The 20,540-nt window shown below is 37.1% G+C and overlaps 1 protein-coding gene across 10 annotated transcripts in view; it reads left to right on the top strand.

The window, feature by feature from the left end:
- The window catches only part of tshr (thyroid stimulating hormone receptor), a 42,392-nt gene that overhangs the window by 20,720 nt on the left and 1,132 nt on the right, over nucleotides 1-20,540 (top strand). For 4 of the 10 annotated variants that reach the window (XM_073932737.1, XM_073932741.1, XM_073932738.1 and 1 more), the window contains 6 exon segments: nucleotides 661-735; nucleotides 817-894; nucleotides 1,243-1,311; nucleotides 5,608-5,685; nucleotides 14,388-14,576; nucleotides 20,185-20,540. The exon segment at nucleotides 20,185-20,540 is cut by the window's right edge and continues 1,132 nt beyond it. In XM_073932737.1, the coding sequence (XP_073788838.1) occupies nucleotides 661-735; nucleotides 817-894; nucleotides 1,243-1,311; nucleotides 5,608-5,685; nucleotides 14,388-14,576; nucleotides 20,185-20,540 (845 nt within the window). 10 annotated transcript variants of the gene reach the window in all.

Raw genomic sequence — 20,540 nt, forward strand, 5'->3', positions numbered from 1 at the left:
TGTATTAAATTTAAACAAACAAATTAAGTTTAATAATGTTCAACTTAATTTGTTTGTTTAAATTCAGCCCAAATAAATTGTTTACAACCACTTAACGGAAAAAAATTGAGTAAATCCAAGAAATCATCTTTGAATATTTTTTTTTTCAGTGCATGTAAGTCCACACGTAGGATAACAGTGTGGCTCAGTGGTTAGAACTGTTGCTTCACATCAAGAAAGTTGCTGGTTCGAGCCTCGGCTGGGCCAGTTGGCATTTCTGTGTGGAGTTTGCATGTTCTGCTTGTGTTCGCGTGGGTTTCCTTCAAGTGCTCCAGTTCCCCACACAGTCCAAAGACATGCGGCTCATGTAAATTGAATATTGGCCATACTGTGTGTGTGTGAATGCGAGAGTGCATGGGTGTTTCCCACCCGGGTTGCAGTTGAAAGGGAATCCCGCTGTGTTAAACATATGTTGGATAAGTTGGCGGTTCATTCCGCTGTGGTAGTTTTTTTTTTTTTTGGAAATCATGTCAGAAATGAAATTATTCAAAACTTATATCCTATGCAGCTAAGTTATGCAAGCAAACGTATGGCTTTTGCTGAATTGCTGACGGTAGCTATACCCTCAGCAATACAATTGTCATTGTGGACAATACATAAGACCATGTGCTGTGTTTGCAGAGGATTATTCAACACAGGCCTCACCATCTTCCCTGACCTGACCAAAATCCAGGCTGAGAATTCATACTTCATACTGTGAGGAAGGTTTTAATGTTGTGGTTTTCATACAGATCCGTGTCAAGGTCTTTGATGAATGTATTTTTGCTTCTTCTGCAGAGAAATTAGTGATAATCCTTATATTGCTGAAATTCCAGCCAATGCTTTTTTTGGCATTACCAACGATCTACTATCACTGTGAGTCTTGTCACATTCTCTCATTTTCACATTTTAGTCATACCAAGAGAGTTTTAGTTTGTTTTTTTAATCTGCCATTTGTTAACTTCTTTCATCCACAAGTTTTCTTTGAATTGAATACATACTAATTAATAGGTATTGGGAAGAGTTTTTGTTATTGATAAAAATAAATCCTTTTAGCAGCAGCTTATTTTTGATGCTTTTTAGTATCTGATACAATTATAAACACAGTATACTCAAGTATCTTGTGGAGAGGCTCTTTAGCCTTCCTCTTTAAATTGGCAAACTATTAGCCAGATGTACAGCTTGCTATTAGGCATAACTGTGTTTTTGCTCCTCATTCAACAGGAGGCTCTACAGCAACGGCTTTACGAAAGTCCAACCACATGCTTTCAATGGCACAAAGCTGGACTCAGTGTAAAGTATTTTATAAAAACGCTGAATGACATAAGTAAATATATATATATATATATATATATATATATATATATATATATATATATATATATATATATATATATATATATATATATACAGTTGAAGTCAGAATTATTAGCCCCCTTTGAATTTTTTTCTTCTTTTTTATTTTTATTTTTTTCCAAATTATGTTTAACAGATCAAGGAAATTTGTTTTATTTCGGCTAAAATAAAAGCAGTTTGTAATTTTGTAAATACCAATTTGGGGACAAAATTATTATTTATTAAGCTATATTTTTTCTTGATAGTTTACAGAACAAACCATCGTTATACAATAACATGCCTAATAACCGTAGCCTGCATAGTTAACCTTATTAACCCATTTAAGCCTTTTAATGTCAATTTAAGCTGTATAGAAATGTCTTGAAAAATATCTAGTAAAATATTATTTATTGTTATCATGGCAAAGATAAAATAAATCCGTTATTGAAAATGAGTTATTAAAACTATTACGTTTAGAAGTTTGTTACGTACATTGCTACATTAAACTGAAATTGGGGAAAATATATACAAGCACAAGCAGTCTAATAATTCAGGGGGGCTAATAATTCTGACTTCAACTGTATATATATATATATATATATATATATATATATATATATATATATATATATATATATATATATATATATATATATATATATCCCAGAGATGGGTTGCGGCTGGAAGGGCATCAGCTGCATAAAAACTTGCTGGATAAGTTGGCGGTTCATTCCGCTGTGGTGACCCCGGATTAATAAAGGGACTAAGCCGACAAGAAAATGAATAAATGAATATATATATATATATATATATATATATATATATATATATATATATATATATATATATATATATATATATATATATATATATATATATATATGTGTGTGTGTGTGTGTGTGTGTGTGTGTGTGTGTGTGTGTGTGTGTGTGTGTGTGTTTGTGCATTTCACTTATTTAAGAGAATATTTAACATTTAAGAAAATAGTTTAACCAAGGACTCTTTAACCCAGGAGAACCTTTTTTACTTCGAGGCCCACTTTTTTCTCCAATAAATTTTTGAAGGGCCACCTGTCTGACATTTCTCTTTCTCTAATTTTATATATATTTAAAAGATAAAACATACACAGAGTGCTTCTGAAGCTCATGTGCAATTTTATTTTACATTCTATAACAGAAACACATTGAGCCTCTCTAGTAGAGAACCTACACTGGTCTTACGGTTCGGTTCGGTTACGATTATCATGCCATCGATTCGGTTCAATTCGATATCTCAATGCATTGATGATGCTTTTCATACACAGTTTTATATTGGGGGGTTTGGGGGAGGGTATAACAAGCTGTCTGTATAAACACACACATTCATGGACACAAAGCACCAAGCAAGCGACACACAGCATCACGCTCTCTCTCATTCACACACATAAACACACACACGCACGCCTGCTTGCTCGCTCGGGTGCGATATTGCTAGACCGACCACTTCCGTTCAAATTACACCAGAGTAACCGACCACTTTATTTGTAAAATTTATTCCATCGCCACAAGAAATCTGGTCAGCTTCCGTGGTACAGCCGTGGGAATGCAGACCTCTATCCAGAAGTATCGCTGTAACAGCCGAGAGGAGAGGAAAAGTCACACCAGCAGGTCAAATGAGCCACAGTGAGAGAGGGAGAGAGAGAGAAATAGAGTTTACTTTCATTCTCTCAATCGCTGTGAAATAGGGACTTCTGCTGTATCAGTGAAAGACTGTCCAGCAAACACACACGCAGTGAAATTATGCACAGCTTCTACGTTTTTAAGTAGTTTTCAAGTAGCTTTAAGTAGCCTCCCTCGCCTTAGTAAGCTACGGCGACATTGCACATATGAGATAAATGACGTCAGTACATAATAACCGCTTATGATTAAATAATTAATTTTTGTCACAAACAAAGAATGTTCAGATGGATCCAAGTGCAAGTGAAAAGATAATATTTATTGACACAGTCAAGATAAATGTAACGAGTGTGTGCGGTGCTAGGGCTAGGAGAAACCAGAACAGGGATCAGACAGGAAAACAGGGTCCAGTGGTAACTCCGCACGGTCCTGGGCACAGACAAATGCACACTTAAGCACACGTAACGAACTGACAAGAAAACACAGAAAACGTTGCACATATATAGGCACGATAATGAGCCTCAGCTGGCGAACTAATCAAACCAACTAAGTGCCGTCATAACACGTGACCAAAACAAAACTAACCCACATGATCAAACAGACGCTCCGGAAGAGCGCACAAACCTGCAACCGTGACAAATTTTGACAATTAATTTTGACACCCCTACTCACTAGATCCTCCCGTATAGGCACGGGTCCATTGCAAAAACACTCACAGGACATTAATTTGGACAACGATGCCGATAAATAGTTCACACAAAAATACACAAAGAGAGATTTTCACTCCACGCATATTGTAACAGAACAGACTTACGTGTATTAGTTGTTGACCATGAGGCTGTTTTTGCCTTTTGATTACTTTGCCTAAGTAATCAATCAGAGAACAAGAAAACGTGCATTACTTTGATCATTTTAATATAGCAAAATAATAATAATATCCAAAAACGATTGTATAATATTGAGAGTTCATTTTAAAATCTCGCGGCCCACCTGCAGGCTCGCTGAGGCCATGGTTTAACTCAGTGGTTCTCAAACTTTTTTCATCAAGTACCACCTCAGAAAAAAATTGTCTCTCCAAGTACCACCAAAATGAGCAGTACTGAAATACAGTAGCGTAGTAGGCCCAGTAAAGCAGCTAAAACTCTGCCCTGTTAAAAAAAAACATGGCAGATAAACTCAGAAATATAGGCTAAATGTCATGTATGGCATATTATATAAATATTTTTTGATAACTTTTGAAATATATTTGGCATGTACATGACATATTTCATTCCTCCGAGTACCACTAGAAGGAACCCCGCGTACCACTAGTGGTACACGTACCACAGTTTGAGAACCACTGGTTTAACTGATAATCAGTGTGATTTAAGATGGAATTGTAAGGATTATTCTTGGAGTTGATAGTAAATATTTATTGCAAATAATGTGAGTTAATAATCAATAGTACAGTTGAAGTCAGAATTATTAGCCCCCTGAATTATTAGCCCCCCTGTTTTTTTTTTTCACAATTTCTGTTTAACGGAGAGCAGATTTTTTTCAACACATTTCTAAACATAATAGTTTTAATAACTCATTTCTAATAACTAATTTATTTTTTCTTTACCATGATGACAGTAAATAATATTTGACTAGATATTATTCAAGACACTTCTATACAGCTTAAAGTGACATTTAAAGGCTTAACTAGGTTAATTAGGTTAACTAGGCAGATTATGGTTATTAGGCATGTTATTGTATAATGATGGTTTGTTCTGTAGATTATCAAAAAAAAAAAAAAAATTAGCTTAAAGGGGCCAATAATTGTGTCCTTAAAAATGGCTTTTTTAAAAATTAAAAACTGCTTTTATTTTAGCCAAAATAAAACAAATAAAACGTTCTCCAGAAGAAAAAACATTATCAGACATACTGTGAAAATTTCTTTACTCTGTTAAACATAATTTGGGAAATACTTTAATAAATAAATAAATAAATAAATAAATAAATAAAAGGGGGGCTAATAATTCTGACTTCAACTGTATGCTTCTTTCCTCAAAGAATTAATTCAAATCAGAAAAATTCCAGTGTTTTAATCAGCATTAGTAGCTTACAGTATAGCGTGCTTGAATAAGAAATGATTTGGGGAGCGTTGTTATTCATTATTATCATTTTACAAATCTGGATGCTTGCGTAATTAACATCAGCCCCCAAGGGGTTTCTTGGGGGGAAACAGGATAATAAGGTCAATTCCCCTAATATCTTGGACTCCCTTAGGTTGTAATCTCTTGCTAATGTCATTGTAGTTTTGCGTGTTGACATTGGACTGCTAAATCAGGACAAAGGTACCTGTTGAAAGCACAAAACCAAAACTTCATTACAGTATGGTTATATTGCTTGTAAAGATACATTGTGCTAGATAATATTTATCCACCATTTACAATTTATTTTATTATTATTGTTGTTGTTGTTGTTATTATTATTATTATTAGTAGTAGTAGTAGTAGTATTTGGACAACAACAATGTACAAATTGTTTTGTTCAGTAATTTTCTTGACAAGAATGATTGTATTGTATAAATGAATTATAATCCACAATCTGAATGTTTTCATTCTTTTCTCTCCAGGTACTTGCATAGAAATAGGGAACTGACCAGGCTAGATGAGAAAATGTTTGCTGGGACAAGTAGTGGGCCAATGCTCCTGTGAGTGCCTTTTGTTTCTGCTGAAAACACTTGAGATTCAGTGTCTATAGTTCCCTCTGAGGTCTTTTACTCAGGGTATACAACCCTTGTTCACGAACGATTTTTGTGTTGTGGGAACGCAATCTTAGAACATTATACAATACAATAATAAAAAGAATTTTAGTGTTATAATTACATTTTCTAAATCATTTATATCAAATTAGATAATGTCTCATAGCACTTTAACAGATATTATTTTCCTCTTTCTAATTCTAGCACTATATGTTGTTTATTTTGTTTAGACAAAGACTTTGTACTAACATTTTTATGCTCTTTTTTGACTTTACTAATTTAAAGTTTTTCTGTAAATGCAAAATATCTCATGTGAAAGCAGGATGTTGAACATATTAATGTCTTATTTGAGTGCTAATGTGGACCTGCTGAAATCACAGTCCTTTAATAAGTTAATAATGTGGCCTCTCAACTACCCTCTCAGGAGTCAGCTCAGTGTGAAATCATTGCTATGATGTCACTGGCTAACTATCTCACAATGACAAAACCAGACAAGCACACTTTTTCTTTCCTAATTTTAAACTAATGTTGTGCAATATACTCTTTGGAATATCTGTTTTAAAAAAATGAAGCGAAAAGGAAAAAACAAGCTGTGATGGTGGGCCTTTTTTTATTGTGGTGCTGTTCACACCTGGTGGTGAGATGGAACAATGTTCTTTCATTGATACTATCGCAGGTGGATGATATTAATTACATGTCTAAATGAGGTCTAGTTAGCTCTTATGGCGTATATCATAGGTCTCAAACTCGATTCCTTGAGGGCCGCAGCTCTGCAGTTTTGCTCCAACCCTAATCAAACACAGCTGATCCAACTAATCAAGGCGTTCAAGACTACTATGGACTATTAAGCAGGTGTGAGTTGGAGCAGGTTGGAGCTGAACTATGCAGAGCTGCGGCCCTCCAGGAATTGAGTTTGAGACCATTGGCGTAAATGATCATGTGGCAAAATGCTTTCGAACAGCCACAAAAGACCCCTAATGTGATCAAAAATAAAATTTAATACAATTTATTTGTATGTACTTTAGTTTACTGAATGGATTTGAGGCAATGCCTTATATTAGTATACTTCAGGTCTGCTAAATTGGAACTAGGTTTGGGTATCGTTTGGGGTTATTTTCGATACCGGTGCTAAATCGATATTTTTAAAACGGTACCAGTGCCAAAATGGTGCCTGAACCGATACTTTTGAGCCACAAAATTATGGTGGGTGACTCTAGCAAAATCTTTTATTTGACAAGATCTTGTAAAAATGTATTTTAATAGAACAATATAATTAAAGTTTAAAGTAAACACCGATTCATATTTTATATATGTGAATTACATTAATATATTTCCTTTGGTCATTTGTTGGTTAGCATGAATTTAAGATTTTCATTATGAAATTACATTAGCTTACTACTAACCTGTGGAAAGGCTGTCATCAAAATACTGAATTAACTAAGGGCTGGTGGAAGAGTGCTCTTTTAATGGAATTTGATACCCCAGGTTGAATAGGAAGGAAAAACCTCCGCATATTGCGGTGAAGGTGTCTGTGGTCCTTTAAGGTTATCAAAAATCCCTGTTTACATGGTAGTCTAGAATCTTAATCATAGTATTGTCTTAATTATATTAAAATCGGAGCATTGGTGTCCATATACGTACTCATTGAAAGTGCCAGATGATGTCACAAGTTTTCACAGACAGTGCATTTCTCTGCCTTTAAGTTGAGCCCTCAAATGTGTCATTAAGTTTCCCCCTTACACGCAACTTTTGTAAAGCATATGCTTCACGTTGCTGTGTCAGAATCCTTGCTTGTAAAATACGCTTTAGAACGCTTAGTTTAAGCAAATTTAATGAGCACGATCATGTGTGTTGATCTGAATAGAGTTGCTCTCGCTCACCGAATGTGCTATACTGTGTGCGTTGCGTGCGTCCATTCCCTAAGCAACAAGAATAAACGCCTGACGTTGCCTGTCAGCATTGCTTAAAGTTGTTTAGAATTCAGAGTTTAGAGATGATGTGACAATGCATACCTATGTGTGCCTTTGATGCACCCCTTGATGCTTCTTACATCCTTGTCTCAGCACCAATGGCACCGAAATTAGGCACCGAAATTCCTATGCTGATCCGGTCCGGTACATAACGGTTACAAAGGTACCGGTGCTATAATGGCACCGGGTTTCGGTACCCAACCCTAATTGGTGCTTAATGCACTTTAGTTGTGCTGGGGTGCAACTAATGTTGTGTTAAATATATTTTTTGCTAAAGTGGAACTATTCCAAGTATACTTAAGTACAGCTTAAATATCTACCCTATTTTTATCTTTTTTTAAACAGAGCATTTAATGTGCACAAATGTATTTTGCTATCGTTACAATGGCAACAACATTACACTTTAAAAGTGTTGGACATGCATTTATTGTAAAGTTTTTTTTTCATTGTTATTTTAGGTAACACTAAAGTTGTTATGTAATTAAAAGGCCATTTAATTCAACTTAAAGGGGTGGTTCACAACATAAACAACATCTCTGAATTTAATACGCTCAAAGTTCAGTTCAAAGGGAGACACTGGCATTTAAGTTAACTTAGTAAAGCCTTCAGCGACTACAAAAAAATACATTAGGGCAAGTAAGATCACAAATGTTTCAGGTTACATGCATTCACCACACCAGAGCAAAGGGGCGTGGCCAGAGGTGCTGTAATGTTGTAGCAGAGAAAGCTAAATGCCGTCCAAATGTTGTTATTTCCAGAGCTTCTTCTGTTTCTGTATTTGGGCTTCCAAAGGACAAGACATAAAGAGAGACGTGCTTACAATTTGACTTTTCTTACAGAGAATTATAAAAAAATATATAGCTAGCATTTGACAAAGGAGAGTTCCAGAATCTCTCCCAGTTCAGTGTTGGATTCGGCTGAAAACTTGTCAAAGAAGGAGCAGCTCCAACCATGGCTGTAGATTGTGAGCCACAACCTGTAAAGTATTTTTATTTGTTAATAGTTTCCCCTGGGCTGGCCTCGGGGAAGCACATTGCTCCTGATTGGCTGGTGTCATGCTTCAGTGACATCTTTTAACTCGCTCGTGTTCTCTTGGTTTATGTCCTGGGTACCTGCGTAGCGGACTCTGCTGAGGGTCGGTTTGCGAAAGTTCTTGTGGTTTCGGTGGTCCCAAAACTTAAGGGGTTGAATAGAAAGTTTGTGGTGACCCAATCGCGCGGCGGTGCGGTGTTCGAGCAAGCGAGAGGGGACAGAGAGCAAAAGCAAGCACAAGCAAGCTACTGCCAAAAGGGACGTTTTCTGCTGCAGGGCGTTTTTAAGTGACCTGGTTTAGTCCATCCCCATGACACTGTCTTCCAATGAGCAGTTGCCATGAAGAGCGGGGCCCAGTGCCATCATACTAAGGATCAATTATTCAATTGCTTGTTAATTTTTATGTGGTGAAATCTCTTGTAAGTTTGTTACTATCTTGCATCAAATGTTACAAGCCAAAAAAAAGTATACATCTGCCTTAATTGGAACATTTCAAGAGATTGTCTTTTATTCGTATGCATTGATTTTCAGAGACCCTTTGTCTCTACAAAAGCGTACGTTTGGCAGGATGTCCACATCACGAGCCATGGTCTCATGGAAAAGAGTCTTGTGAGGCAGTTAGTTAGCAGTTCCTGTTGAAAATCCTGTAAAGCACCATTTTTGGGTGATTAATTCATTTAGCAACTTTAGTAAAGGGAACATCTGCGCACAAAGTATTGGTGAAGATCAATTAATTGGCTGTCTGCTATGTGGTGGTATAAGCCAGAGGTTCTCAAAGTGGCGGTCAGGACCCCCCGAGGGGTCGCGGGACAATGAAGGGGGGTCGCCTGGTGATTTTCAAAAATCAATTAATTTTTATTAAACCTTAAGACCTACTATATTTTATCAATAACCTACTGATAAGAAAAAAAGTCGTTTATAGTTACTATAAACTATATAGTTACTATAGTAGCTTATAGTTACTAGTTCTATTAGATTGCGACTTCTTGGGTAATTACATTATACTAAAGACACAGCAATACTGTCAGATGCAGCAGATTTTGTAACACCAGGTTAAACTTTCTAGCCCATTTACAGCACTGACATACATAAAAAAACAAAGAATAGACTTGGGTCTGTTGGTGTGTGTGCGTCATTGCATACAAGGTTTCTGTATTTATAACCACCACCTCAGAAAATATTGGGAGTCACGAGTCACTGGCATTGTCATTTTGGGGGTCGCGGGCTGAAAAATTTGGGAACCCCTGGTATAAGCCATCGAGCCAGTTCAGTGATCAGACATTGTAGCGCTTAACCAAGATTTCAGATACGAACTCGTTTTGATCACTGCAATGTGCCAGTGAGGTCCTTCAGCAGTATGTTGTAGCAAGGATGTAAACAAGGATGTGAACAACAGGAAATGTTGTTTGGCACCATTAACAATTTAGCTACAAGTTAATATTTATCTGTCAAACCCATGTAAACACTTTTTTTGCTATCAGAGATGACGCCCAAACTCTTTACCTGCACAGAGGGAAAATTGTGCTGTGATCAATGTCTATTGTGAAATTATCAGCTTTATCCAAAACACTTTTGGTGTCGATGAGAAGGGCTTCAGTTTTTTATTTAATTTTAAAAAGTTAGCTGAAAGCCAGATTTTTAATTCAGCTAAACATCTTAGACACACATAAGCATATAAACACACAGTCCTTTTTTATTCAATTTAAAAAAGAAATGCAAACGGCTAAAGTTTAAGGTAGACGCAATGAAAAGTACACATGTTTGCCAACCTACCTACAAACAAACTAAGTTACAAACAATAATTCTTATTGGAGCGATCATGTGGTGAATGTTGATCTTGTGTTGAGCTCAATGAGCTTTACATCGAAAAATAGAGCACGGGTGTTCCTTTAGTGGCATCGTTTTGACTCTCACGCTGAAAATGGCGGACATGAAACAACAAACCGAGGATATGGTGATGCGCCTGTCAATCAATATTGGTGGGCGGGGGGACCGCACTCCTACGCCAAGTTGCAGTTGGTCTCAAAACTGCTCCAATTGGTCCACTGTTTTTATGTTATTAAATTGAAAAATAAGGACTGTGTGTGTTTATATCACTCCAATATGACGGTCTCTACACTATACACACATGTCTGTCCAAACAGCTTGATTTTTCACCATAGGTGCCCTTTTATTAATCTCTTTAGTGTCTCATTAACTTTAAAGCTGTGGTCACACTGGGCTTTTCTCCTCATAGACTTCCATTCATACGCATGCGAATGCATCAGACCGGAAACGCAAGGTCATGCGTCAAGTTTCGCAGGTTCCTGCGGTGCAAATTTCAAGCTTGGTAAACTCTGACCTGCGAAATGGCATCACTTGACTGCTTGAGACCAACCGAGGATCAAAACATGACCTCTCTGGACAGCAATTTAAAACATGGAGCAATCACTCGCCTTTTTTAATGTCTAATAATCTTGTTTAATCCTGCCCCTTTTCGCAGCGCCGCACGACAGAATTTCACATTATCAAACTCTAGTGTGACCGCAGCCTAACTCTGCTGCTGAGTAACTTTTACTCAATTTAGAGAGGGACCAAATACACTCTGAACTAAGTAAATTTACTCAGCAGATTTTGCTGTGAATGCTTAACAAATGATTAATTATTTGCTAATGCTTGATACATTATTTATAGTGTGCAGTTATTTTAAAGGGTTACCAAAAATAATAATAATTGGTCAACTTTAGGGATGGTTCACCCAAAAATGAAAATATTGTAATTAATTACACATCCTCAGGTTGTTCCAGTCATGTATAAATGTCTTTATTCTGCTGAACACAAAGAAAGATATTTGGAAGAATATTGGTAACTGTCTTGGCATTGGCATATGTGTGTTTATGTAGCCAAGCGACCTCTTGTGGTTAAATGAGGTACCAAAACAATGCTAGGGTTTTTTTTGTGTTTTTATTTCTTTTTTATTAACAAGAACCAACATGTACAGTTTTCTTATACAATCAATACACTTTACATTTCTTAACAAGAATGAAATAAGTGAGAAAAAAAGGAAATTGAAGAAGAAGGGAAGAAAAATAAAACAGGAGAAAGTACATAATTATCCAATTATGGTCCCACTTTATATTAAGTGGCCTTAACTAATATGTACTTACATAGTAATTAATAGTTTGTTAAAATGTACTTATTGTGTAAATACATGTATTTACTATGTACTTATGCTTGATTTAATACATGTTTGTACTTACATCTGTAATTAACTTTTGTAATTACATTTGTAAATACACTGTTGACCATCCCTTACACCTTAACACACCCTTAAACCTACCCATACCACCAAACCTGTCCATAACCCAACCTCTATCCCAACTCAAAAGCACCACGTGTTCTCAAATACATCATAAACACAGTAAGTACATTGCATTTATTTTTCTGATGTAAGTACATAGTAGTTAAGGATACTTAATATAAAGTGGGACCCATATTACATACAAAAATATACGCATTTTCCAATTTTAGTTATTACCAAGAGTTATTAAAGCACTTTAACAACAGGAAATGCATATATACAAACATTCTATGTAAAAGGAGGAGCATATATTAATTTTTTAATTGCTTTTCTATTTTTAGACTTGGAAATCACTTTTATTTTCGTTTGAATCTCTTTTTCTTGCACCATGAAGAGAGGTTTGCTTCGGGCAAACTTGGATTTATGTATGTGAAATTTACATAATAAAAGTTTATAATAAAGCCAGCATCATTTAAAGAGCGATCCTTAACATAATAACCCAAAATCACATGTTTATAAGATAAGGAAAATTATTTTAAAATATTAGGAGCAATAAAAGCTTCAACATTAATTTAAAAAAGTCGAGTATGTTGGCAAGACCATATAAATGTGAAATAGTTTCGTTAAAGCTTTCACAAAAAACTGCATTCTAACTCAATATCAGTGTTACATTTTTGTAGAAATAATTTTGTATAAACTCTATGAAGTCATTTAAATGATATTTCTTTAGCCTTTTTTGTAATAAAAAATGAGGTAATGACCATACTAGAGTCCAGTTTATATTCCAGTAAAAATAACATGATATAGACATATTTTCTTTTAAGATTGAAGATCTAATTTTGTGATTAATTAGGCTTAAATCCAGAGAAACAGATAAAACAGACTGAGGTTTGTTCAGGTTTAGGAGGACAAACAGAACATGCTGATGTACACACAGTGCCTTTGTACAGCATATGTATGCCTGCAGGTATTAGAATTGTAAATTCCTGTAATGTAACAGGACTTTTGTATCTTGCCATACATTCTGTAAATGTAAATACATTCCGGCATTATCAAATAATTGATTAACTAATAATAGTCCATTGTTAAACCAATTGTTGAAGAATAGAGACTTATTTCTATACAAGAAATTGGCATTATTCCACATAAGGAAACTATGTGGGGAGAAGTGTTTATAAATAAGCCTCCATGTTGTAAGCCAGGCATGTCTAAACTCAGTCCTGGAGGGCTGGTGTCCTGCAAAGTTTAGTTCCAACCCCAATCAGATACACCCGGGCTAGCTAATCAAGCTCTCACTAGGCTTTCTAGAAACATCCTTGCAGGTGTGTTGAGGCAAGTTGAAGCTAAAATCTGCAGGACACCAGCCCTCCAGGACTGAGTTTGGACACCCCTGTTGTAAGCATTTGTTGATGAAATTTAGAGAGTTTGATTGGGAGTTTTTCAAATGTATAATTACACATTAAAAGAAATTCTAAACAACCCATATGAGAACAAATGAAACGGGGGATAATATTCCAGATAGACAAAGTATTTATAAGAAATTTAAATAGAAAAATGACCATTAAGGGAGTTAAAATCAATAAAATGTACAACAATGCTAGGGGTTACATAAAAAAGATGATGAGCACAACAGTTATACAAGTGCATAGACTCAATGAGGACAGCAAAGTAAAGCATAAAATAGCAAAACAAATGCAAGAAAGTGTTGTAAAAAAATTAATGAGTGAAAAGAAGAGAGAACCCAGTCCAGGAGACTCGAAACAAGCAGAATTCCTTTATTGAGATGTGTTGGTTAATCTGCAGTCATACAGCGTCTTTAAAATGTCGATGTGTCTGCAAAAGCCTACTAGAGGTCCGCAGTCTGCAAGTTCTTTCACAAGTCTCTTACAAGTCTCACACAAGTCTGATTTAAGACAAAGATTTCATGTCTATATTGTGTTCTTAGGAGGAGGGGATATGGCTAAACAAAGCATGCAAATTAAGAGTTGTGGTCGGCATGGTAAACTGCTTTTTTAGGTCTAATCTCATCATGTTCTGGAGACAGAAACCGCCTGACCATTTGATCGAAAAGAGAAAACAATAGACACAACCATGCTGTGAAACTTACAATTTGCATTACTTTGGCTTAGCCTGTAATCAGAAAGACAAAAGGTTAATGTCCCTCGTAGCTGGGATGTTAATGAAATGATATAATTAAAAACCAGAGAATATAACTTTTCAGTTATACGTAGATTATTGTTCTTTTGCAATTAGATGATATAAATTTATATTTCCACAAAAGGAAAACAAGCAATAATGGAAACTTCATTGTAAATTGGAAGAGCTTATTCCTGATTACTTGAGTGACTCACGTCTTCTTTTCTCATCAGTGATGTGTCCGAATCAGGAGTTACTTCTCTCCCAGCCAGAGGGTTGGATTCACTCCGGGAACTCTGTGCTCGTAATGTTTGGGCCCTCAAAAAGCTACCGCCAATCAAGACTTTTAGACACCTAGTTACAGCAGACTTGACCTACCCCAGCCACTGCTGTGCGTTCAAGAATTTGAAGAAAAAACGGGGGTGTGTGGCTACAGTCTGAATTATTGTATGTTAGATCAGTAAATATATGAAGAGTTCAGATGCAAAACCCCTTTAAATCCATCAGACCTTTTTTTCTTGCAAACGAGTATCTATCAGGCTTCTCTGGTGAAGGTTCAGAAGTTTCATTACATATGTAATGAAAAGGTTATTAGCTAGTAAATAAAATACCTTTATTTCAAAAATGTCACTTTTAGACAATTCTTTATTTTTTCACATGGTAAATTATTATTATTATTTTTTTTTTGGCGTTAAAAGCAGCTAAATCCACATCTGCTTTTTATGCAAAACCCTCTAAATCCACCTATTGGAGCAAGACAGTGTATTCATCATTCATTCATTTTCTTGCCGGCTTAGTCCCTTTATTAATCTGGGGTCGCCACAGCGGAATGAACCGCCAACTTATCCAGCAAGTTTTTACGCAGCGGATGCCCTTCCAGCCGCAACTCATCTCTGGGAAACATCCACACACACACTCATACACTACATGAGTCACTAAAGAAGCCATTAGATCACTAAAGAAGCCATTAGAAGTGAAGTTTCACAAACTAAAGCTGCGGTCACTCTGGGCTTTTCCTCCCATAGACTTCCATTCATACGTACGTGAATGCGTCAGACCGGAAACGCAAGGTCATGCGTCAAGTTTCGCAGGTTGCTGCGGTGCAAAGTTCAAGCTTGGTGAACTCTGACCTGCGAAATCGTATCACTTGACTGCATAAGACCAATCGAGGATCAAAACATGACCTCTCTGGACAGAAATGAAAAACATGGAGCAATCACTCGCCTTTTTAAATGTCTAATAAGCTTGTTTAATCCCGCCCCTTTTCGCAGCGCCGTACAACAGAATTTCACACAAACTCTAGTGTGACCGCAGCTTAATTTCCAGAGGAGCACGTGATATGATTGACTGCAGCTGGCCGCTAATCTACATGCATTAGCTAGCCAATCAGATTGATCCAAACTTACTATAAGTAGCCTTTTTCCGAAGGAACCCCCCATCCACCCCTTCTCCTCCTTTCCTACTTTATCAGGCGGAGCTCTCGAGAACCACCTGATCTCGTACTCTCCTCACATGCTTTTTGGGCCAGGCGGGAACCCTGGGCTCAGCTATCTCCGAGCTCAGGGTTCTCTCCCGGGACCAGGCCCGGATTGGCCAATCGGAAGGACCGGGAGAGTTCCCGGTGGGCCAGTCCGTTTTTTGGCTGCAAGGGCCGGTGTTTCTAGCTGCTTGCACTCTCAGCAGTCACACTAGCCTCACTCTTTTTATTCATTATTTTGCCGCAGCTCCGCTCTTCTTATTTATTGTCTCGCAGCCCCATGAGCAAAATGCAGCCTGCAGGGTAATGATGATGTAACTATCATTCCGGCCACTCAAGCGCAACAGCGCCATTGTGGTCCAGTGGTCAGCATGTTGCATTACGACATCATTGATCCGTGTTCAAACTTTACCTGAGAAATTCTTTTTTTTTTCTTCTTTTTTTTTTGTTAAGACATATAAAACTGTAAGGTTGTTGAACATTTGAAGTTGTAAAGCAGCTGTTTTCTTGAAAAAGACGTGATAGTGTAATTAGAAACTGAATTGGAAATGACCTTATTTTATTATAGTCAGTCGTGAACTGAGGTGGACCGCTCTGATGCTTGAAACTCCAGGGCTGACAAGGAGTCCCACTCCGGCCCTGCCCGAGACAGCATGCCAAACCTGCTAACTTGCTAGTGTGAACTCTTGAAATTATTTTACCAAACACATTACAAAAAACACCTGAAATTTAAAATACATGAATATATACGTGAGTGGCTTTTCATTCTTCTGTGATAAACCAGGGGAAAAAGCAGAAGTAAAATGAATGAATGAAATTAAGTGCATTAATTAATAACAATAACATTAATTAAATCAACATTAACAATCTGTTGTCATTTCCGATATTTGAGATTTAGATCTAACGTAAGTAGAGCAATGTAAACATTGTAAAGTTAGCTTGTTATGTTCAAATAATGTAGTGTCAAACATTATGAAATCTGTGCATTGTCGATTCATATAAAAAGCTTATCAGACGTATAGGTATTATGAGGTAATATAAATAATGCATAGTTTTATATGTTATATACAGGGCTTGACATTAACTTTTTTGATCACCAGTCACTGTGGCTAGTAGTTTTCCAACAATAGTAGCCACTCGCCATTTTCACTAGCCACAATTTTGTTGTTGGGAAAATATATTTTTTATGCATGAATATAACTTTGACATGCTAAAATTACTTGATTTAGATTTTGTGTTATGTCCACATGCCTCAATTATTTCACTTTTTGTGTGTCGTGTATGAGCTTGCTCAGTGAGCATGAGCACATGGGTCACGGTTTCATAGTGTTGTACTACAAGTAGTTTTTATTTCACATGACTTTTCGGAGCTCATAGGATTTACCAAATTTACCTCTATATCCACACTAAAAATAAATAAATAATATTTCTAAGCCACAAATTTTAAATAATGTGTCAAAACAAGCAAAATATAGCTGTGTACTATACTTTTAATTTAACAAATCATTTCTTAAAAGAAAAAACAGTTGACACTAAGTACACATAAATGGGAAGTTAATATACTATATACCGTTCAAATAATGGTTAAAGTGAAAGCAACCGTTGCTGCTTACAAAAAGACCAATCTGGAGCTCTTAAAAGCAGCAGGACTGTGGGTGCATGAACATCATTTTTTGTCTAATCTATTTGAGAGAGAACCGATCGCACCAGTTGCGTTTCCTGTCATGGTTGTCTCAAGCAAGGAAATGGGAGTGCGCACGCAGGGTTCAACGCAATTTTTTCTACTGGCCCAATCGGACCAGTGATTCAGATTTTTACTTGCCCTGAAAAAAAGTTAATTTCTTAGCCACAAATAAAAAAAATGTGTCAAAATGTTTGTAAATATAGAATTTAAATATTTTTAAAAATTTAAATAAATGTGTAATGAGCAAAATTCAAAGTGTTTTGAAACAAAAGATGGCTAAAGACCTGCCAAACTGACGGCAAACTGTATTTATCTGTTAACTGTATAGATCACTTTTTTTTTTTTTAGTCGTGGTGTAGCCTCGTATATGTCTGCTTCCAAGATGTTAGAAACAAATGTTTTCCTTTAGCATCATCATTTGATGTCACCGCCATGTTGCTGTCTCTTCACTGTACTTATAACGTGCTTACAACATCCAATCAGATAAGAAGAACCGAGAAGGTAGCATTTGAAGGCTTGAAAATACGAACTGTTTCTCAATTCTAAAACTTTATTTGCACGCGATTGACAAATAGTCACAGGCAAATTAAACTTTAGTAACAAGGCAGCAGTGGCCCGATCGGGCCAGTAACTATCCTGTCTACTGTCCCGAGCATCTCACAGGCTGGCCCCGGGCCATCGGGCAGTCCATATTGTTGAGCCCTGGCACAAGTTTTAAACAGTTGCGCATCACATCAGTTGTTGGGGCTAGTGATTGTCCTCTCATTCGGTATTCAACCGGCTTTCTTTTGGTCGCACGAACATAATTATATTTGTCAGTTATGCTGCTTCTCGATTCTAAGATCGCATTTGCACAAATATTGGGCCATCTTTATTGTCAAACCCTGCATGCTTTTAAAAAAACTAAATTTAAAAATTAAATTTCAACCAGCAAAAGTGGCTAGTGGAGGTGGCTGTCTAACCCGCCACAGCTAAAACCTACCCTCAGTTGTAAATGTAAAGCCCTGGCTATATTTATCTTTTAAAAAAAAACAGCTTACATTAGCAAATAAAACACAAAGTAGGCCTACTGGGCAGAAAAGAGATGTCTCTCCGACAATTTTAGAAGCTGTCATTCATTCATCCTCACCATACTCAAGGTCTTGGTCTCTTGTTTACCCCCATAGCATCCACGTGGGATAAAAGAACGACCTCTTAAGGGGCCATGACACCCCCCACTTTCAGTTAAAGTCTACTTCAGAATTTTTTTAAAAGATGCATGATTAATGGGCGTGGAGCTCCGCGAGCATCGGGCAGGAGTGGGCGTAGCCAACAGGGGAGAACGTGAGCGAACAACTGTTGTTGTCAGTTAGCTCACAAAATGAGACAAACCGTGAGGAGACGCATGAGTTTATAGTTCACAACGTTAAAATGCAAAGAAATAAATAGTGATTTAATGCCCTGCTACATTCGTTATTCGTAATTTCATATACACATAACCACAATTTATATCATTATAAAGATAAGTGGTTCATGTAAACCCTATAAATGAGGACTTCTCCCTCAATCCCCGTATCCAGCAGACTCAGTGCAGCAGGTCTCCTGACCTGTCTATTTTAACCATTAGCCCTGCTGGTAATCTGGAGGATTTAGGCAAACACAGCAGCACAGTGATGTGTCTGAATGTCAACAAACTCCTGATAAAAGACAGCGTCCGCCATTCTCTAATTCTCGTGCTGCTATCCCAACAAAAATGCTAGCAGCACACACACAGCTTTGCTGTATGATCGGTCCTGATAAGATTGCGGGGGAAAACATGCAACAAACCCCGTGGATCATGGAAACAAACGCATATGAGCCTTCATGAATGGCTAACTGTGCCGTGGTTTCCGTGTCTCTCAGCTCGGGCTTGACACTGGCAGGTCTCATGAATAATTAAGCAGCCGGCTCTTCTCATAGGATAAGAAAACTCTGCTATGAATAATAATGAGAAACCGACGCGTCATCATTGCACTTGCAGTACTGCGCTACGTCGCCGATTTTGATCCCGCGCCTAAAAATCATTTTAAACCCGGAAGCTGAAATTAGCTGACAAAAGCTCAAAATTATCCAGTTTTCCCCACAATTAAAGCTGATAGGTGCTTACATTGTCTTAACTGATGCTCAACACACACATCTGTTAATATAAAAAAAAAAGTTCTCCGAGGTGTCCTGAGCCTTTAACTCTGTCTTTCGTGAAATGGAGTTGCCGTTTAACGTATAGTACATCAGACTCATAGCATCGCAAAAAAAATAAATAAAAAATCATTATGAATACATGCTACACTTCCGACTGTACATCGCGTTTTCTTTTTCTTATAATTCAGAGTTTTGAGGTAAGGGACGTTTTCATTTGCCATTCACTGACAGTCAGAGAGGCTCATCCAGTTCATCAAATTCCGTCTTTTTAAAATCGAAATCGAAAGCGCATTGTGTCTCCTCACATAAGTCGGCGTATCAGCGCGCTGCTATAAAAGCATTTGATCCGATTCATGCTTTTTGATTGGTTCTCGGGATATAGCGGCTTTTGCTTTCAAAGGCAAGTGGTGTTTAGCGGCTTTTTCCAACAAACTCTTATTTCTGAATGCGCTGGCACTAGGATTTGGATGATTAGAAGCAACTCTACTAGTTGATTGTGTACTACGTGCCTAAAGCATTCACTCAATGTCATCAGCTCATTTTCGGAAGTGGCGTTTAGCGGCTTTTGCATCTGAACTCTTCTTATGCATGTGTGTGTGTGTGTGTGTGTGTTACATAATTAGTTATAAATATGATGTTAGCTTAAATTTGAATGCAAAACGCTCCTCTAAACATTTGCGATTGTGATCGTAAGTATTTTTGCTTCTGGCAGGTTCATAGAGGAAATCATTTGTAACCTGACTGCCCGAAAGAATCAAGTTCAAAAGAGATCTGTGAGAGCTTTCACAATTCCCGGACTGCAGGGCAGCATGGAACCTGGCATCGACTTGAGTGATAACCTCTTCAGAGACACCTATGATCACCAGGAGTTTTTCGGCAACGGACATTATCCCACTTATTTTGACAGACATGCAGATGAGAACATGGGTTTCGGTGAAACGCTGAAAAACCCCCAGGAGGACACCAGCCGTGAGTTTGACAGTCGCTACGACTACATTGTGTGCGAGGAGGGAGAGGAGGTTGCTTGTTTCCCTGCTCCCGATGAGTTCAACCCTTGCGAGGACATCA

Source organism: Danio rerio, chromosome 20, assembly GCF_049306965.1.
Source record: "Danio rerio strain Tuebingen ecotype United States chromosome 20, GRCz12tu, whole genome shotgun sequence".
In the NCBI taxonomy this organism is placed as follows: Eukaryota; Metazoa; Chordata; class Actinopteri; order Cypriniformes; family Danionidae; genus Danio; species Danio rerio.